This window comes from Pleurodeles waltl, chromosome 1_2 (assembly GCF_031143425.1).
Source record: "Pleurodeles waltl isolate 20211129_DDA chromosome 1_2, aPleWal1.hap1.20221129, whole genome shotgun sequence".
NCBI classification, from domain to species: domain Eukaryota; kingdom Metazoa; phylum Chordata; class Amphibia; order Caudata; family Salamandridae; genus Pleurodeles; species Pleurodeles waltl.
This window is the reverse complement of record NC_090437.1, coordinates 82,828,788-82,845,790: the sequence shown is the minus strand read 5'-3', so window position 1 is coordinate 82,845,790 and position 17,003 is coordinate 82,828,788. Positions and strand designations below refer to the sequence as shown.

General features: G+C 43.7%; 1 protein-coding gene across 2 annotated transcripts in view; it reads left to right on the top strand.

The window, feature by feature from the left end:
• Positions 1–17,003, top strand: part of CORO2A (coronin 2A) — a 322,094-nt gene that overhangs the window by 167,267 nt on the left and 137,824 nt on the right. For both annotated transcript variants that reach the window (XM_069236572.1, XM_069236575.1), the window contains one exon: positions 16,372–16,476. In XM_069236572.1, coding sequence (XP_069092673.1) covers positions 16,372–16,476 — 105 coding nt within the window. The remainder of the gene's footprint in view (positions 1–16,371; positions 16,477–17,003) is intronic.

Here is a 17,003-nt window from a genome sequence, read left to right as displayed (position 1 = left end):
AAAATTAAGAAATAAATACTGAGTGAGTTAAAAAAAAAAAATCCAATCATTCTGCATTCAATCACATTGGCAGATGTGATTTTAGCATAGAAATCTCTGCCACAAAGGCAGGAATCTCTAACTGTGTCAGGTAATTCACTGCTGGGGTTGTAAGGGCATAGGCCAGGGCCTCCATCTACTCAGCAGGCTGGCGGGATACCTACCATGCTGCAAATTACACCCAACTCACAAATGTATGTGAATGCTGGATTTTCAAAATCTCCTACCACTTTTTATGCAGTTAGATAAACTTTGAAATAAAGAAATGGGTTACAGGCTTATTTGAAAAGTGGATCATTTTGTTTTTATAACTACACTACGCATATACCTGGAAAAAAGTTGAAAAAACCTCATAAACCACAGTTTAAATCAATAGCACTAAAACTATTACACTGCCAACAGTGTTTGAGACCATGTCCCTGCCAAGTGGGGCAGAAGAAGTTATGTTGAATAGTATTGTTTGACAGCAATGTCCAAGGGCACACTAACTGATAATCCAGTTATTGCCTATTCCTCTTTACTTACCAGGTGTAGTCATGGCAAGTAGTGAAGGTTTGCATCAGGAGTGTTTTGATAGATTTGGAACTCACATACAGTATGACACAATAGTCACACATAATAAAATTCAGTGTCCAGTCAGTCTTGGCCATATTGTTTCTCAAAAAGAATAGCTATTAAGATGTACATAGGAAATGTAGGGTAGTTTGAATGATGGAACACAAAACAATCCAGAAGGTTTTAACATTTTTGGTAGCACTAAGGTGCAATCTCGAACAGTTTCACTTTTTTTCCACACTATGGTGCTACAATTCAAATGACATAAGCATTTATGAATGATGTTATCTGTGGAGGGGAACATATTTGAGTTCTTGGCTGTCCTCATAAACCTTTAAGTCTGTGTTTTCAATGAATATTTGTATAGTTGCAATCAGTGTGACAAAGTTGTCAGTCAGAATGCTTCAATCTATCAAGTAGGCCATAATACACACGTCTGCCCTTAATCCAAGTTTCTAAGGGCCATATGTACGAACACTTTTTCCCATAGACACAGAATGGGTGGGTAAAAACCTTTGCTACATCTGTCCCTAGGTGTCAGTGGATGCTTGGGAAACACCCACTTGTCTTAAGCCCAGACAGCTTAAACTTGCTGTCAATAAAGATACAAAGCAGAAGCATGTATTAAAAACCTAAAATACCACCACCCAAGTTCAGGGTTCATTTAACTGTGCTTTAGTGGGCAGCAGCAGGAGGATTCTAGACCCAGTAGTTCAAAAAAGTCACATCAATGGGATTGTTAGTGTTGGAAATGAGTGGTAGGGCCTCGCAATAGGTTCCGTGGTGGTGCCTAACTACAGAAGCCTGTAAGTGGCAAATTACCATGGGTGGTGCTTCCAGATGACAGGGACCAAGGATGGAAATATTGGTCCCCCTAAAAACTAGGGATTTGGGTTTGGGACAGAGTCGTGTTGATAAACCATAGTAGCTCCAGAACCATTTGGGCTATATAAATGGTTCTGAAGGGTTCCAGGATTAAAGCAAACAACCACAGTCAACTACTATAATGTATAGTATGAGAGAGTTACTCTTAGGTGCGTAATAGAGTAATTGGGCTTTCAAAAAGCCAGGTAATTTATACAGTGAGTAAGGATGATGCCGTTTAACATCACCTTCATTTCTCCAGTAGGTCTTCAAACTATTTGCAAAACAGATGCCATCAGTTCTTGTCAGCCTGCCCATGCATGATTCCCTTCCTCAAGCTGATATCCATGCAGTTTACAATCATCTGGACCTTGCTTGTTGATCTAATTAGGCACAAGCTCCTTTTCATGCAACACATAGTACAACTTCCTGTTCTTCCAGGGCCAGCCACAGTAGAAGGGCTTCTTTTGAGCCTTAGTCCTGTTCCCAGCCTTTCCAAAAACAACTCCAGATGCCTGTTTCTTATTAAAAATCCCTCAATGTGGATGCCAAAGCATCACTTTAAATGTGAATACTCCCTATTTCCTCAAGGAGGCTTGTGTTAAAGTCAAACTGAGGGCCCTGAATGGAAGCCAGGGCCAGCCAAACTGTTTTTCAGGTAAAAAAAATCAGAACTCCAGCCAAACAAGAAGATAACTTTCATCCTGGGCCTCACAAAGGAGGAAAGGCTCTTGCATAAATTTTTGACAGTAAACAGTTTAGCACTATGGACAGTTGGTACATGGCAAAAGGATGTGGATTAGGCCATAAAAAAGTCAGTCACCCTTCAGTGGACGTCAGATACCTCCAGGCAGATATGGGGGGTCATTCTGACCCCGGCGGTCAGAGACCGCCGGGGCCAGGGTTGGCGGGAGCACCGCCGACAGACCGGCGGTGCCCCGCAGGGCATTCTGACCGCGGCGGTTCGGCCGCGGTCAGATGCGGGAAACCAGCGGTCTCCCGCCGGTTTCCCGCTGCCCTGCAGAATCCTCCATGGCGGCAGAGCGCGCTCTGCCGCCATGGGGATTCTGACACCCCCTACCGCCATCCTGTTCGGATGGCGGTAGGGGGTGCCGCGGGGCCCCTGGGGGCCCCTGCAGTGCCCATGCCAATGGCATGGGCACTGCAGGGGCCCCCGTAAGAGGGCCCCACAAAGTATTTCAGTGTCTGCTTTGCAGACACTGAAATACGCGACGGGTGCCACTGCACCCGTCGCACCTTCCCACTACGCCGGCTCAATTCTGAGCCGGCGTCCTCGTGGGAAGGTTGATTTGCCCTGGGCTGGCGGGCGGCCTTTTGGCGGCCGCCCGCCAGCCCAGGGCAAATTCCAAAATACCCTCAGCGGTCTTTCGACCGCGGAGCGGTATTTTGGTGGGGGAAGTCTGGCGGGCGGCCTCCGCCGCCCGCCGGACTTAGAATCACCCCCATGGTCTCTGATTTTCCCAGATGACTAGACTAATGCATAGACTAATTTAGGTCAGTCTTTAGTCAATCTTTTGATTTAGGTTGGATGGTGAGTTGATTAACCAGACAGGTATGAGTTTGCTATGGGGTCTGTGACGCGGCGCCTGGGTTGCTTGAAGGATAGGGAAGCCTGGATTACATTGTCCTATGCTGGGAACAACCATCTTGTGCTGCATGCCCTACGTCTTATTATATCATTCAGACTGGAAAAAACATACTGCTCACATGCACAAAATACATATGTGAAATACACAACAAACTACAGGCGTACAGTGAAGACTACAAGACCTCCTTTATGGGGAATGAACAGATTTTTTACATGGAGAGTTGCAATGGCAAATTACTGTCAAAATGTCAGGGTATATGAAAATATTCCCTACTCAGTGTGGAGTAGATCATAACTTCATAAAAGTGTACACATTTATCAACTGAGGGTCAGGCTAGATGCAGACCCAGAAGTAATTTCTGACTGATCAGAGGCAGGAGGAGATATCACCATCCTCAAAAGGACAGTGCTTTTTTGCTTTGGGCAGGACAGTGAGTCTGCTGCCTTGCCCCGACTAGGTGCATTGCTGCCGAGCTGGGGGTCACACTTCCATGGGATGAAGACCAGGTGAGAATGTGAACACCTGTCACACTGTGTCAGTTTTTGTGGAAACGTTTTGGACATATTTACTGACCAGACATATCAAATGTACGGAACATAATTATTAAATTACCATGGACAACCCATCATTTAAACATACATTATTATTTATAAAAATTATATTGACATCTCAAACATTGAAAAGAGTCCTAGTCAGGGCTCTCACCTAGGAACATTTTTAATGTATGCAACCATATATACAGTAAATTTGCATTGTTCCAAGCTTTAGAAAGTGATGATTGATTGCTACCCTGACAATTAAACCTCTCCACCTCATATGACGAAAAGCAGAAATTATTCTAAAGCATGCTCAGGGCCCCCTTAGAGCTCTCTCACTCCCCTCCCCCCCACTGTGGGAACTGCAGGGGCTTTTGTCACGCCACTGATCCACACATACTTTTCGTGCTGAGAACAGAGGTAGCATAATTAAGCACAACCAAAAAACACAGACCACAAAAAATCTTAGCATTACGTGCTGAGAAGTTGAACATTTCATCGTTTTTTTCAAAAAGCAGTATTCCTCCGTTGACTATTTCTTCAAGATTATTTCACAGAGTGGCAGCTAATCTGAGAATTTATACCTTCTGTGATATATTATCTCTATTTTGGGACAGGATTGGGCAGAGAAGGGTTTGACCTCAGGGATTCTGTAGGTGCCTGATGCTGAAGCTTATCTAAGAGAAATAGCTTATCATAATGCAACCAATTCTTACAGATTTTAAATGTACAGTTTTTTTTTTTTTTTTTACAACCAGAAGCTAATAAAGATGTGCCTTCTCCACTGTAATAAGTTATCTACATGTCAATTTACAATTGAATTAAGCATTAGAATTTTGATTCCATTGAAGGTGATGCATAGTTTGCTGGAGGATCCAGGGTAAATACTGCTAACGTAATCTATTAGTGAGTTGACCATAGCAAGTATTGCCACCTCATGACAATGTCAGAAAAGGGAAGGTATGAAACCATTGTCAGAGATAGAACCATCCCGTCATTACACTAAGGTCTTTGGAACCAGAGAAAGCTAGCTCCATTGGAGAATGACTACATATTTCCCCAAGGACTCCGGAGGGGTCTAAAAGCTCAAAGATTACCATAGGTTGGTTGCATGCCATCAGGAAGAGCAGACCCCTACTATCATGATTTCTGTCTTTCAGGCATGCAAACTAAGTTTCTTATAGTGCACGTCTTTTGATCATATGGCAGAAGATCGTTGGCTTCCATGGATAAAAAGTCTTGGGCACCAAACCACTGTGCTATGTGTCAAATTCAAGGCAGCCCAAATCTTGATGTATATACAGCACATAGTACATGCACTTCACATAATCATATGTCCATTTCACAATGGTCTCCTAGGTATTGTCAAGAGGTTGTGCAGGGATTAAGCTAGAGTACATGCCAGCACTTTTGCCTCGTTAATAAATATGTAGGAGTCAGGTACATTCTTAGCTTCTACATTTTCATGGATTCTCCAATCATGGATGTCTTTCAGATTGCTGAAGGTGGGTCCTGAAGGACCCATTTTTGTCCAATATTGAAAGTGAAGACACATGACTTTCTCTCTCAGTAAAGGGAATTAATATTGTACAGCTGTACCAATGCTGAACATGAACATAGCTGAGCATTTAGACAGAGTTGCATGAGAGGTATGAATTGATCCCTTGTATGGTGCATTTTAACTGTGAGTTATAGTAACAAAAATAGGAGCAGGGGCGTTCATAATATTGGAGCAGCCCTTTGTGAATCTGAAATACATTGCCTTGACCCAGAACAGACTCCACCTAGCTCCATTTTGCACAGATGTTGAAATAAGCAAACATAAGTCTTAAAATGTGCGCTATCAAGTGAAAATGCTTTTTTGCCAATGGGCCACAAGAGTCTCTTATGTATACATGGTCCTTGCTGTAATATCGCTTTATGCCCTGCGAGAAACTTGAGAACTCACCATGTAAGCCCACGAAGAACTTCAAAGGTCCTAATATTTATTTATTTATGAGGTTTTATAAAGTGAAAACCAGACCTCAGACTGCTGTACGTTAGTCCATGTGGAAAACCAATGTAATCATACCAGGTTCTCTCGCTCAGTGCATGTATACATATTTATCTACATGACTAAGGTGGTCATTCCAACCCTGGCGGTCGGCGGTGAAGCGGCGGTAAGACCGCCAACAGGCTGGCGGTCTTTTTTCACGTATTCTGACCATGGCGGTTACCGCCATGGCCAGCCGCCGCTTCACCGTTCCGACCGCCATGGCGGTAACGTCCGCCGGGCTGGAGACCTGGGTCTCCAGCCCGGCGGTCGTCACATACCGCCGGCGGTATTCCAACCCGCATGACCCCGGCTTACCGCCATGGATTTCATGCGGTTTGGGACCGCCATGAAATACATGGCGGGAAGCACTATCAGTGCCAGGGAATCCCTTCCCTGGCCCTGATAGGGGTCTCCCCCAACCCGCACCCCAACTCCCTCCCCTACCCCCCCACCACCTCTGCCACCTCCAAAAGGTTGCAGGACCCCCCTCCCCCACTCCGATCCCCAACATATACACACACATACACGCACGCATTCATGCACGCACACATGCACATACACACACACCCCCGCAATCATGCACGCACACATGCACATACACACACACCCCGCATTCATGCACGCACACATGCACATACACACACACCCCCGCACGCACTCACACGCCCCCTCAACATACACACACGCACACCCCCATGCACGCACACAACCCACAACACCCCCTCACCCCCCTTCCCTAGCGGACGATCACCTTACCTGTTCCGGTGATCCTCCGGGAGGGGACGGGACCCATGGGGGCAGCTCCGCCGACACCGCCACGCCAACAGAACACCGCCACAGCGAATCACAGGTCGTGATTCGCTGGGCGGTGTTCTGTTGGCGTGGCGGTGGAGGTGGAGCTACCTCCACTTCCCCGCCTGCCGCCAGTATGGCTGTTGGCAGCTCTTCATCCGGAAACGGGCGGAGCGCTGCCGGCAGTCAGAATGGCCCGTGCGGAAGATCGCCAGCACTGGCGGTCTTCCGTACGGCAGTCCCTCGGCGGTCTGTTGAAAAGACCGCCGAGGTTGGAATGACCCCCTAAGTGAGTAACAAAGGTTTGCTGCTGTCACCTTCTGTTATCTGCTAGTCACAAGTCACAAATTCAACAAGCCTATCAAATTCTTCCACACCTTCAGCAGGTTGATAAATTAAGATCTATTCAGATGGGTACTGGTAATACTTGTTATCTATTGTGTATAGAAATAGCAGAAACGCTGTATGAAGTGCTAGTGGAAAACTTGTTTGTAGTACAGATGAGCAATGGCTCCTCTATAGTTTTTGTGAAGTTGAATTGAGATAGAAAAAACAATATGTGAACTACAACAACTTTGGCCTTACAGGAGCAACAAAGCTCCATGAAAGTTTCCTGACAAAATGATAATCACTTCGGATTCCAATTGTCATTTCTCATGCAGATTGTTCAGGGGAGGGGGTAGAAAATTGTCATAACCAAAACTTGTCCCAAAGCTTAAGCCAGGTTTGCATGCAAACAGAAAGTTCCTAGGACGTTTTGATGAAGTGTAGAAAAAAACACTTTTGGGCAGTTACATCACACTAGGTGCAGCCCAACTTGAAATCGTGGTTGCAAGTGATGTAACTCTGTGCAGTAGATGTTGAAATAGTGGAATGGATTTATATTCCAAGAACAACTGCCTCGGTGTTCTAACTAGAAATATTATTTTAAGTTGATATACATCTGTGCAGTAGATTTTGAAATACAGGGATATTCAATCTCTAGCTATCCAATAAACACTCCCTCAGAAGATAGGTGATGTTTACTCTGTTGCCACTTTCAGGAATGAAAACTGGTTTTATTAGTTCCCATCACTTGGTTGGAAATCATTTTTCAGACTATGTTGGTGCAAAGATTTCATGCTACGTCCCCAAGAAAAATGAAGGCACTCTCTAAATAAATAGAAAATTAAATTATTTTTTTCTGTCCATAAATTACATTAAACAGTGCAGTATTCAGTGCAAAATAACTGGCTTCGTGAAATAATGGGCTCCTGGGAGTCTCAGGTTCTTGGACCTGTTCTAGAGCTTCTCCCAGGTTCTGAAACAGAGACAAAATAAACAAAAACTATTAAAGTTTACCAAAATATAGAATTCTAAAATTCACTGACAAAACATTGCATCAAGGCAGTAAAAACAGCATATTAGGTATCAGGATGAAATAAACTCACCTTACAAGCATCCATGTAAAATAGCAAACAAGTTTCTGGCCAAAATGATTAGGTCTGAAGATACTTGTAGGAAAAACTTGTCAAAAGAATCAGATCAGTTCATGATTGAGTGCATTTTGGGTCATATGTGGTTTTGCTGAGGTCTCTGATTGTATTTCTGTTTCATTGAGTCGGCCCCAGCTTTGGAATCTGGTGTAGTAATTGAATGTAAAGAAGTAGAAAGACTTCTTTGAGTCTGCAGTTGAAAAAAGAAATTGGGTCTTCGGTTCCGGGATAAAGCTTGATTTGTTTTTAGGGAGTGTATTTGGAGGAGCATCCTTAAATATGAGCCAGCTTTTTTCGGCATGAATAGAGGTGGGAGAGGCAGAGGTGGACACCTTGTCCTCAGAGTAAACTTCCATGGGGAAGAAAAGGGGTAGGAGAATGGACCAGTTCATATTTGGGACACACAGAAGTGATTTCATCTGTGCCCACAGCTCTGCAACGTGCATGTGGATCTCCACTAATGAGATAAGAAATTAAAGGCGGCAATACGGCCCTGCCTGCTTCATTGGCTTCTAGGACACATTAGGATGTTTGAAAAGGGAAATGTGTTCTTCTAGATAGTGATTTTGATGCCATGAGCTTTACCAACCACTGTGTTCAGTCTTTTACCTGGATAAGCATAGTACTACTAGGGAATGATGAATGTGATGTATATGAGGGGAATGAGCCTCACAACCTTATGATCAAAGTCGAGCTGGGCATCTGGAACCTGTTGATATGATCAGGAGCTTTAAAAAAGTGGGATAAGACTTGGTCAGACCGTGCAAGTGATGTACAGAGGTAAAAGGAATGTTGAGTAAAGAATGTTGCCCTGGCACAGCTAGGTTAGGTTTGTCTTAGCAGGATCTAACTGAAAAAGGTGGAGGGCTGTGAGGTGCAACCAGGGCCCAAGTGTCAACAATTCAATTTTATTTATGCTCCGGAACTCTTAAACGAGGTACACATAATAAAACAAGGTAAAATGTACAATACAATAAATTAAAAACAAGCTTATAAGAGTCAATGAGCCAAAAAGCTTCCCCAACAACCCATCTATACCTTAAAGTGCACGGCAGTGCGATATATACTACAGACCAACTGGGCAGAAACCACCCACGGGGACAGACAAGATAAGGCATATACTGATCCCGAATACGCAACTGTCCAAAAGTCTGTAAAAGAAACAGTGACATGAACTAAATCCCTGAAATATACAAAAAAAAAAGAAAATAGGAAAAGCAAATTAATCACAGCTCAGCTCGAACAGAGCTCCATCACCCCCAACCCCACTTAAGGTGCCATTATGCGCATCCTTAAAATAAATGTAAAAAACATTTTAAAAAGTTAAAAACTTGAATACAAAACAATTCATTTGTGGGACATTCAAGGCGTAAAGAAACTCTGATACCGTCCTCACAGAAAATTTTAGACAGATAGGTCTTAACCATTTACGTCGATAAGGAGCAAGGGAAGGGCAAACAAATAAAACATGATTTAAATCTTGGGTGTTAGCAGAGCAAAAATTACATTCTTTAGCTAAACCATACCATTTTGCCAACAGCACATTCATAGGTAGCAATCTCACATGCAGTAGCAGCCAAAAGCGCCTCATCCCATGATATGGTTGTGCTTTTTTTTATTACTGAAGATTTAGCTACGATAGAAAAATAACTTTTTTGCACAGCTCTCTAAATCCAATCAATGGCTCAAGGACCATGTTGCCTGTTTTAAACGACTTTTCATTTTTGCAGAAGGCATACCCAAAAACTGATTGAACTGTACTCCAGGCATCTCTAGGGCATATGTAAGATTTTCACAGAAGGTATACCTAGAGGCATTGTTTTGCCCAAAAAGCTCTTTCTGCAATAAGGCCCTCAAAGTGTAATCTTCAGCTTAATATAGGGAAACAGCCCAATGTAAAACCCCAGCTAGACCCTGGACAAACACACTTCTTAAGCCCAGTTCCAGCGTTTGGGCTGCCACAGATACGGCTGTATTTACCGACAGAAGCTTTCTGAGAGTCTTCTCTTCCAAAAAGGTTTAAAACAGAACAATTTGCCACAATCTATAAATTCCAAACCGTACAAGAGAGAAGTGGGAATCTTAGCTCGATAGACCTCTAAAAGGTGGGCAAAATGTTTTTGTCCCGTAGCTATATACAATGCACCCAACCCTCTTGCTTGGCTCTCAGCTTTAGATTTATTGTAAGTGATATGAGCTATGTCACTAAGATTCCCGCATACAATTTTCCCTGAAAAGGAGATTGAATTCACAATTTCCAATTCTTGGTTGCCAAATGCCCAGTGAAAATTCGAAAATGTAACTTTCCTCTTACCATGGAAGCGTGTTACTCTTCTAAACATTAATCTTTAAAAGGTGGGACATCAAAAACTGTAGCAATGCTTGAAGGCGGTTCTGTAAGCCTTTAGGAGTTAGGTCAAAGATGATATCATCATCGGCGTACAGTAAACAGCAAATCGAGCATCCGCCTATTTGTGGGGGTACCCCTGGCTCTGGGATGGGGCAGAGGGCAGATCCGAGATGTATAATGAGAAAAGCATGGGAGCCAGAAGGCAACCCTGCTTTAGACCATTCACAGTAGGCATCTCAGACGAAAGGCCTCTATCTCCCCCTAACAAAATTCTACACCAGGTAGAAGAATGAAGAGCGATCAATAGCTCAAGAAGGGTAGAAGGGATACCTAGAATAGCCAGTTTCTCCATAATAAAGCTCTATCTACCTTATCGAACACCGTAGAAAAATCAATGAATCCGCATACACCGCTCCTTCTCTTAATCTCACATATTTTTCTGTGATGAGTTGTAACATTGCAATATTATCATTTGTACCATGATTATGCCTAAACCCCGATTGCTCCCGGAGGATATTATTCTCCTCTGCCCACTCAGTTGGTCTAGAGAGCAAACATTTAGCAAAGCAAAGATTTTTCCTACTGCATCAAGGAGGGTGATCAGCTGACAGTTGGTTGGAGAGTTGCGATCACCCTTCTTAAATAGTGGTATACTGATGCTACCAGTCCATGAAGGAGGAACACTTCGTGAGAGGAAGCATCTTCATAAAACCACTAGAAGGATCTTACTCCAAAGGTCAGTATCTTGTTTTATTATGGAAATGGGCACATTATCAGGGCCCAATGCAGCTGAATAGCGCATAGAGCCAATAGCTTGCTCTATCTCTTTTGCGGACGGAAAGGGGATTGAATATGACTCCTTACTCCTAAGGGGGCAGAAAGGTGCTACCCCATTTGGGGCATACAGGGAGGCAATAAATTCAGTCCACCGGGCAGAAGATATAGTCACGGGAGAAGATCGAAATCTAGCTCCACACCCTTCCCCCTACCAGGGCCCAAAAACGTCTAGTTTGTCCCTTTACTGCCGCTTCTCTAAGATGGATCCAAAAGTTATTACAGGCATTTCTCGCCATGCATAACTTCATGTGCTTCCTTCTCCTTTTTAATAGAGCCACCCTGACATTTCTTACAGTAGAATAATTTAAATACTGGGCCCAAACCAACCTATTTATTTCTGTATTTAAGGTGAGTAGGGGACGTGGGATATTCCGCTGGGTACTTTTAGGGGCTTTCGGGGGTAATTGGAACGCAACTCATTCATAATTTTTTTTAAATGTTGCAGTTCATTCCCCTCCCAAGTATCCAAGGTTACAGTCACCGCTTCCAGTGATTCCCTCACACCTCGCATCCTTCTGGGGTCTCACTGGGTCCTTCCTGTCTTGTTATTGAAGACAGGAATTGCCCCATCCACCTCCCAGGGCCCCGTTGTTTACAGATTCAATTTTAAAGTAAAGAGGATAGGGTTATGATCATTAAGTGACGTGTTTATAACCTTTAGGTCAACTAGCAAGCAGTAATCACAATAGCCCAATATCACATAGTCTACAATTACCTTTCCCCCTGGTGCCACACGTGTAAAAGAAGCAGGGTAATCAGATGGAGAACCACCATTCACGATGATGCAGTCACTTTCCATAAGGAGCTTAAGCAAAAGTTTTCCTCATTTATTTGTTCTAATCATTGAAGGGAGGAAACAAACAGGGATTTGCAAGGCTGTCTCTTGCTCAACCTCGCGAACCTGCAATATGGTGTGATTAGATATCTTGCAATTTAGGTCACCTATCAGAACTATAGAAGAGGGCGACTCACTCACTGAGGCCTTTTTTATGTATGAAAAGTCCTTTTGTAACAGGACATCATAAACCACGTCAGGTGGAATATACGTGTTTACCAATAGCAGAGAGGAATTATTTTGCAACAGTATAGACAAGGCCATAAAAAGGTTACTGGGATCTTTAAAACATTCAAAACTCCACTTAAATCTGGTTGATAGCAAGTAGGCGACACCGCCACTGGCTTGCCCTATCCTCAAGGGGGTAGCCTTACAATCAATAACATAATAGTCATCCCATATTAAATCTTCATCATGCTAGGTTTCCTGTAGACAGATCAAATCAGGTTTTAGAGAGTTAAGGGCCAATCATTTTTCTTTCACAAATTTTACCCATGCTATGTTCCAAGAGATAATGTTTAAGCCTGCGCTAGTTAGGATGGCTGGATGGGAGTCCAGACCCCCGTGCCTGACTCAAGACGCCCGAGAGCCAGCTCCACCCATCCATATCAAATACACTTTGGTCAGGGCCAGCCTGTATCTCTCGCAGAGACACCCTCCTATCATTCCCCACAAATGAGATTTTAAGGGCCTGTGTATCTAACCTTATTCTTGGCTCATAATGGCTCAACTGATTAAAAGCCTCGGGTCTAAATAACCGTCAGTAAGCCTATCTGAGGGGATTTCCCCTCCCCTCCTAACGCCCATCTCATCAATACCCTGACATTGCAGAAAGTCAGCATTTTGCAAGATCAATTTCATTACCCGCTTACTACGAAATGTAATCCTTGATTTACAACCCACAACAGAGTCCAGTAATGAAACCAAAGCGATATCTTCACTTTGGATTGACTTCAATACGCTAGAATCTGAAAAACAATTTAACAGGGTAGATCTATTCAAAATTAAGTAACCATCTAAGAGTGGTAACAAGTCTATGGTAATTTAAGCCCCATAATGTCCCACCACGGCGGGGCCCTCCAATGGCGGACTATCCTTAAAGATTGTCATAGGCCTTGGAGGCAAAAATACTGGAGCTGTTAAATTCAAAGCAGGAGACCACCGAGAAGGGAAGTAGGAGAAGGCTCCCTCCCAGGAGATGGCAAAGATGAAAGAGTAAGCCCTAATATAGGGTGAGGCTCCAGGGTAGGTTGAGTAACCAAATTTACAGACTCCGATCGAACTTGAGTAGAGGCACTTATCTTTGGAAAGTGTACTTTTCTTTTGCCTTTTTTAATAAACCTTCGAGTCAGCTATTTCTGATTTATCTGCTTTTCTAAGTTCTTCCTCTTGCTTTTCTTATTCTTCTCATGTTTTCCATCCTCTTCTTGCAAAAGGGGTTGTTGGTCCGAAGAGCCCTTCTTAGGATTAGATGACATTTAAAGATTGGAAATGTATCCTGAGAAGGCTGATTATCAGGTTCCTCTTGCTTATTGCTTTCTTTGGGTGAATCAAAAATAAATCTGATAAAGTCCACCGGACTCTCCTGCAAGGACCTTTTATGTTGCTTATTACTATGAGGTTTAGATGTTTGTGTACTCCCCTCTATTCTGAGGCCCTGACTAAGGAGGGGCCTGATCTTTTATTTTCCACGCTGACATTGACCGTGCCTCTAGAGAAATTAGGGGTAAGCACCAGTTTTTATTGTCTTTAGTCAGCTCCTTCAGGATAGCCGTCACAGACTCAAGAATACAATCTGACCCACCTACAAAAAAATTCTCCAAGAGTTTGAGAATTGAAGAGAGCAGATTTTCCAGACTATTCAAGGAGGCGGAAAACCTAACCTCATGGTCTGGAGTTTGACTAGGCAAAACATCACTTGAATCTTCGACTGAGCTCATGGACAAGTGAGAGTATATCGAGTCTTGTAAGGAGGTAAAATCATTAAACAAATGGAGTCCTGTAGAAGGATGCGCCAGCAAAGGCCCAGAAGGGGCGAAGAGTGACCCTTTATTGGGTACGCGTGACTACTGAAAAATGTAGGTCCAGATCGGGCACAGTAAAGTCTTGAACACTAGTAATCAATGAATCCACCCCCCTTTTATCTGAAGACCAGGGTCTTGGGATGGTGCCATAAGCTGGACCAGCGAGGGGGAGTTATCAAGCGACAGATGGTGAGAGGGGAGGAAAGAGGAGGCTGAGTTCCACGCACATTTGGGGAAGTCTGGGAGCTCTGGCTATGCTCTGTGATTGCTGTTGGAGATAACACAATGACTAGCTCCTCTATGTTCCTCCCTAAACTTTTCTCCACTGGGCAACAATCGTTTAGGTCTATTTTGGACAAAGGATCACTTGACTCCTTACCCTCGGACAGGCCCATGGAAGAGTCACGCTTTAACTCACTCTGAGAAGATTTACCTTTCTCCCTGAAAGAAAGTAACTGGCTCTGACCTTTCAGCTGAAAAGCCAAAATGCCCTTATTTCGGAAAGGGTTAGATCTAGTTGTTACGCAATGCCTTCCACACAGCAGACGACCAGAGCGGAGTTTCTTTAAGATCATATTTACTTCCTTTTGTAGGTTCCTGAAATTGAGGTAATGATAGTAATATGTAATCAAAATCCCTTCTAATCAAATCCACTTGGTCTAGAGGTAGAAGGCCAATAGAGAGTATAACTGACAGGCCGGCGTACAGGCACCACTACCTTCAGCACAATATTGAGTGCAGCCTCACTCCCTGCCCCTATGCCCCTGCACCACTAAATTCGAGTATCTATCACCGTGGGCTGGGGGGGGCACAAGCACGCTCACAGGGTCCTCAGTTTCAGTATCATTTAATATGGATCTTCTGCCGTTCAAAGTTATTCACTATAAGTCAGTTTGTGAGGGTTAGGAGGACTTTAGAAGAGAGGAACAATACGTGGTGATGGATGCATGGAAGCGTGGGTACATGGATTCAATCCCCAATACAAAACAATACAGTGTTCAGGTGCCAATGGATTAAAATGCTGTGCTCCACACCAGTACTCCAGTACTCCCCAGTGCCAACTCCCAGGATTGCCAAGCGATGTACCAGCTGACGCCACTCCAGGCCCCAACTGAGCACCAGTGACCCCCCCCCCCCCAGTCCACTGCCAATGGTTCCTGGTTCCTGGCTCTTGCTCCTGCATTCTGGGCCCTAACTCCCAGCCTTAAAACAGATGGAAGAAGGAGCCTCAAGGAGAAGGAAGCCCCAGCAGAGCACCAAAGTCCGTGGTACTCGCCCCCCCCCCCCCAGCCCTTCCCAGGGCAGCAGATCGGCGGTCTGTCACCCCCACTTCCGCCACTGACCTCTTATTCGACAATGGGGGGTGACCGCACTGGCGAGTAGAAAGTAGAAAAATGGCAATTTCAGTTTTGGCAACTCGTGGCATCCATGCTGCTGCGCGCTGCTTCTCGCTGCGCTCTCCTTGCTACCTGCGGACCCGCCCACTAGTGTCTCAGCATCACAGCATCATTCGATCCTCTCTCCTTCACTCGTATCTCGTAGAGTTTGGTTGAGTTAGTGATTAGCAAAGTGTCAACAGGAAAGCTCCTTATAAAAGTGCATAGCTTATGCATAAGTGGTAACTATTCTCGGGAGACTAGAGGACAGGGTGCTTGGGGCGCTAAGTGATTTATAATCCTTTGGAATGAAGTACTAACCATCCCTTTGCATGATCATTCTCTGTCTCAGGCCGGTGGTTAGAGTGTTAATCTAGGGCCTCACCATGAGCTACTTCTCAAAAAGATGGATTTCCAAGACTTTCAGAATGACGTGAGGGAAGAGGTGAAAGGCAACTCCAGAAGGAGTGTTTCAGGTTTTCAAAGCATCTCTTGAGTGCATAGGCAAAAAGGTGTGAAACCTTGTAAAGTGGGCATTTCCAGGAAAAATAGCTCTACAGCGCAGTGCATAGGATCCTCACTAGATGGAAAGCTTGTCTGCTTAATATCAGGTACAGTTGTGATGGATTGCTGTGTGTCTTAGGTCTTCATTCGGGGGACTGCACCAATTGATGAGGACCGGTGTGGTTTGATTGAAGCAGTGAGTGCCTGAGATCAAAGTGCCTTCCTTGTGTTGCCCATGCTTTTAGAGGCCCTATAATTTTTAGGATGCTAATCTTGAGGCCTTTGCTATGGTCACGTCTTCATAGTACTTGGGCCTGCGAGCGTTTCAGTGTCTCGCAAGTTAAACAAGTTATTGGGTGAAATGATAAAAAAAATATATATATATATATATATATATATATATATATATATATATATATATATATATATATATATATATATATATATATATATATATACTGCATTGAAATAAATATCATAGGCATGAGGCTGTAATTTTCAGGCAATGCCCAAGTTAATATTTGTTTTTTTACCTACAGGATGACCTTTCTGTGCCTTTGCAGCAGGAAGACCTGGATGGCTCCTCTGGTCTGCTGTTCCCTTTTTATGATCAAGATACACAAATGCTGTATGTGGCAGGCCGAGTAAGTAATGTTTCTATTTGTGTAATTGGATTTACTGCAGTGTATATCTTGTCAAATTCTCCTCTGAAAGTCTCAAAAACAGAGAGCTATTTAGTCATGTTTTCATGAAATACACAGTAAACACGTGAAAACAAAATACTTGCAATACATTTCATTGGATATATGTTGGTCATTCTGAAAACCAGACTGATTTTCCACTCAGTTGTTCAGTGAACCCAGCACAGCCAAGTCCAGAATTATTAATTTTACACAAGCCCTTGCATGTGAGTATGGTACTGGCATCTACAGGCAAATAGATGTGTGAACTGCTTGACTACTTGGGGTGTCAGATACCAGGGATACTGATGTAAGAGACTCTTCTCTCATACCTGAGATGCAAAAGAGAAATGCTTTTATTTGCCTTTGATTTCCCAGTATTGCATTGAAATATGTGTAAAGCACTTACTATTCCTATATGGGGTGCTTAATGCAAAGCAAGCTACACTATGTAGGGTGTGTGGCTGGAAGGGTATTGTTTTTGTTTTGAA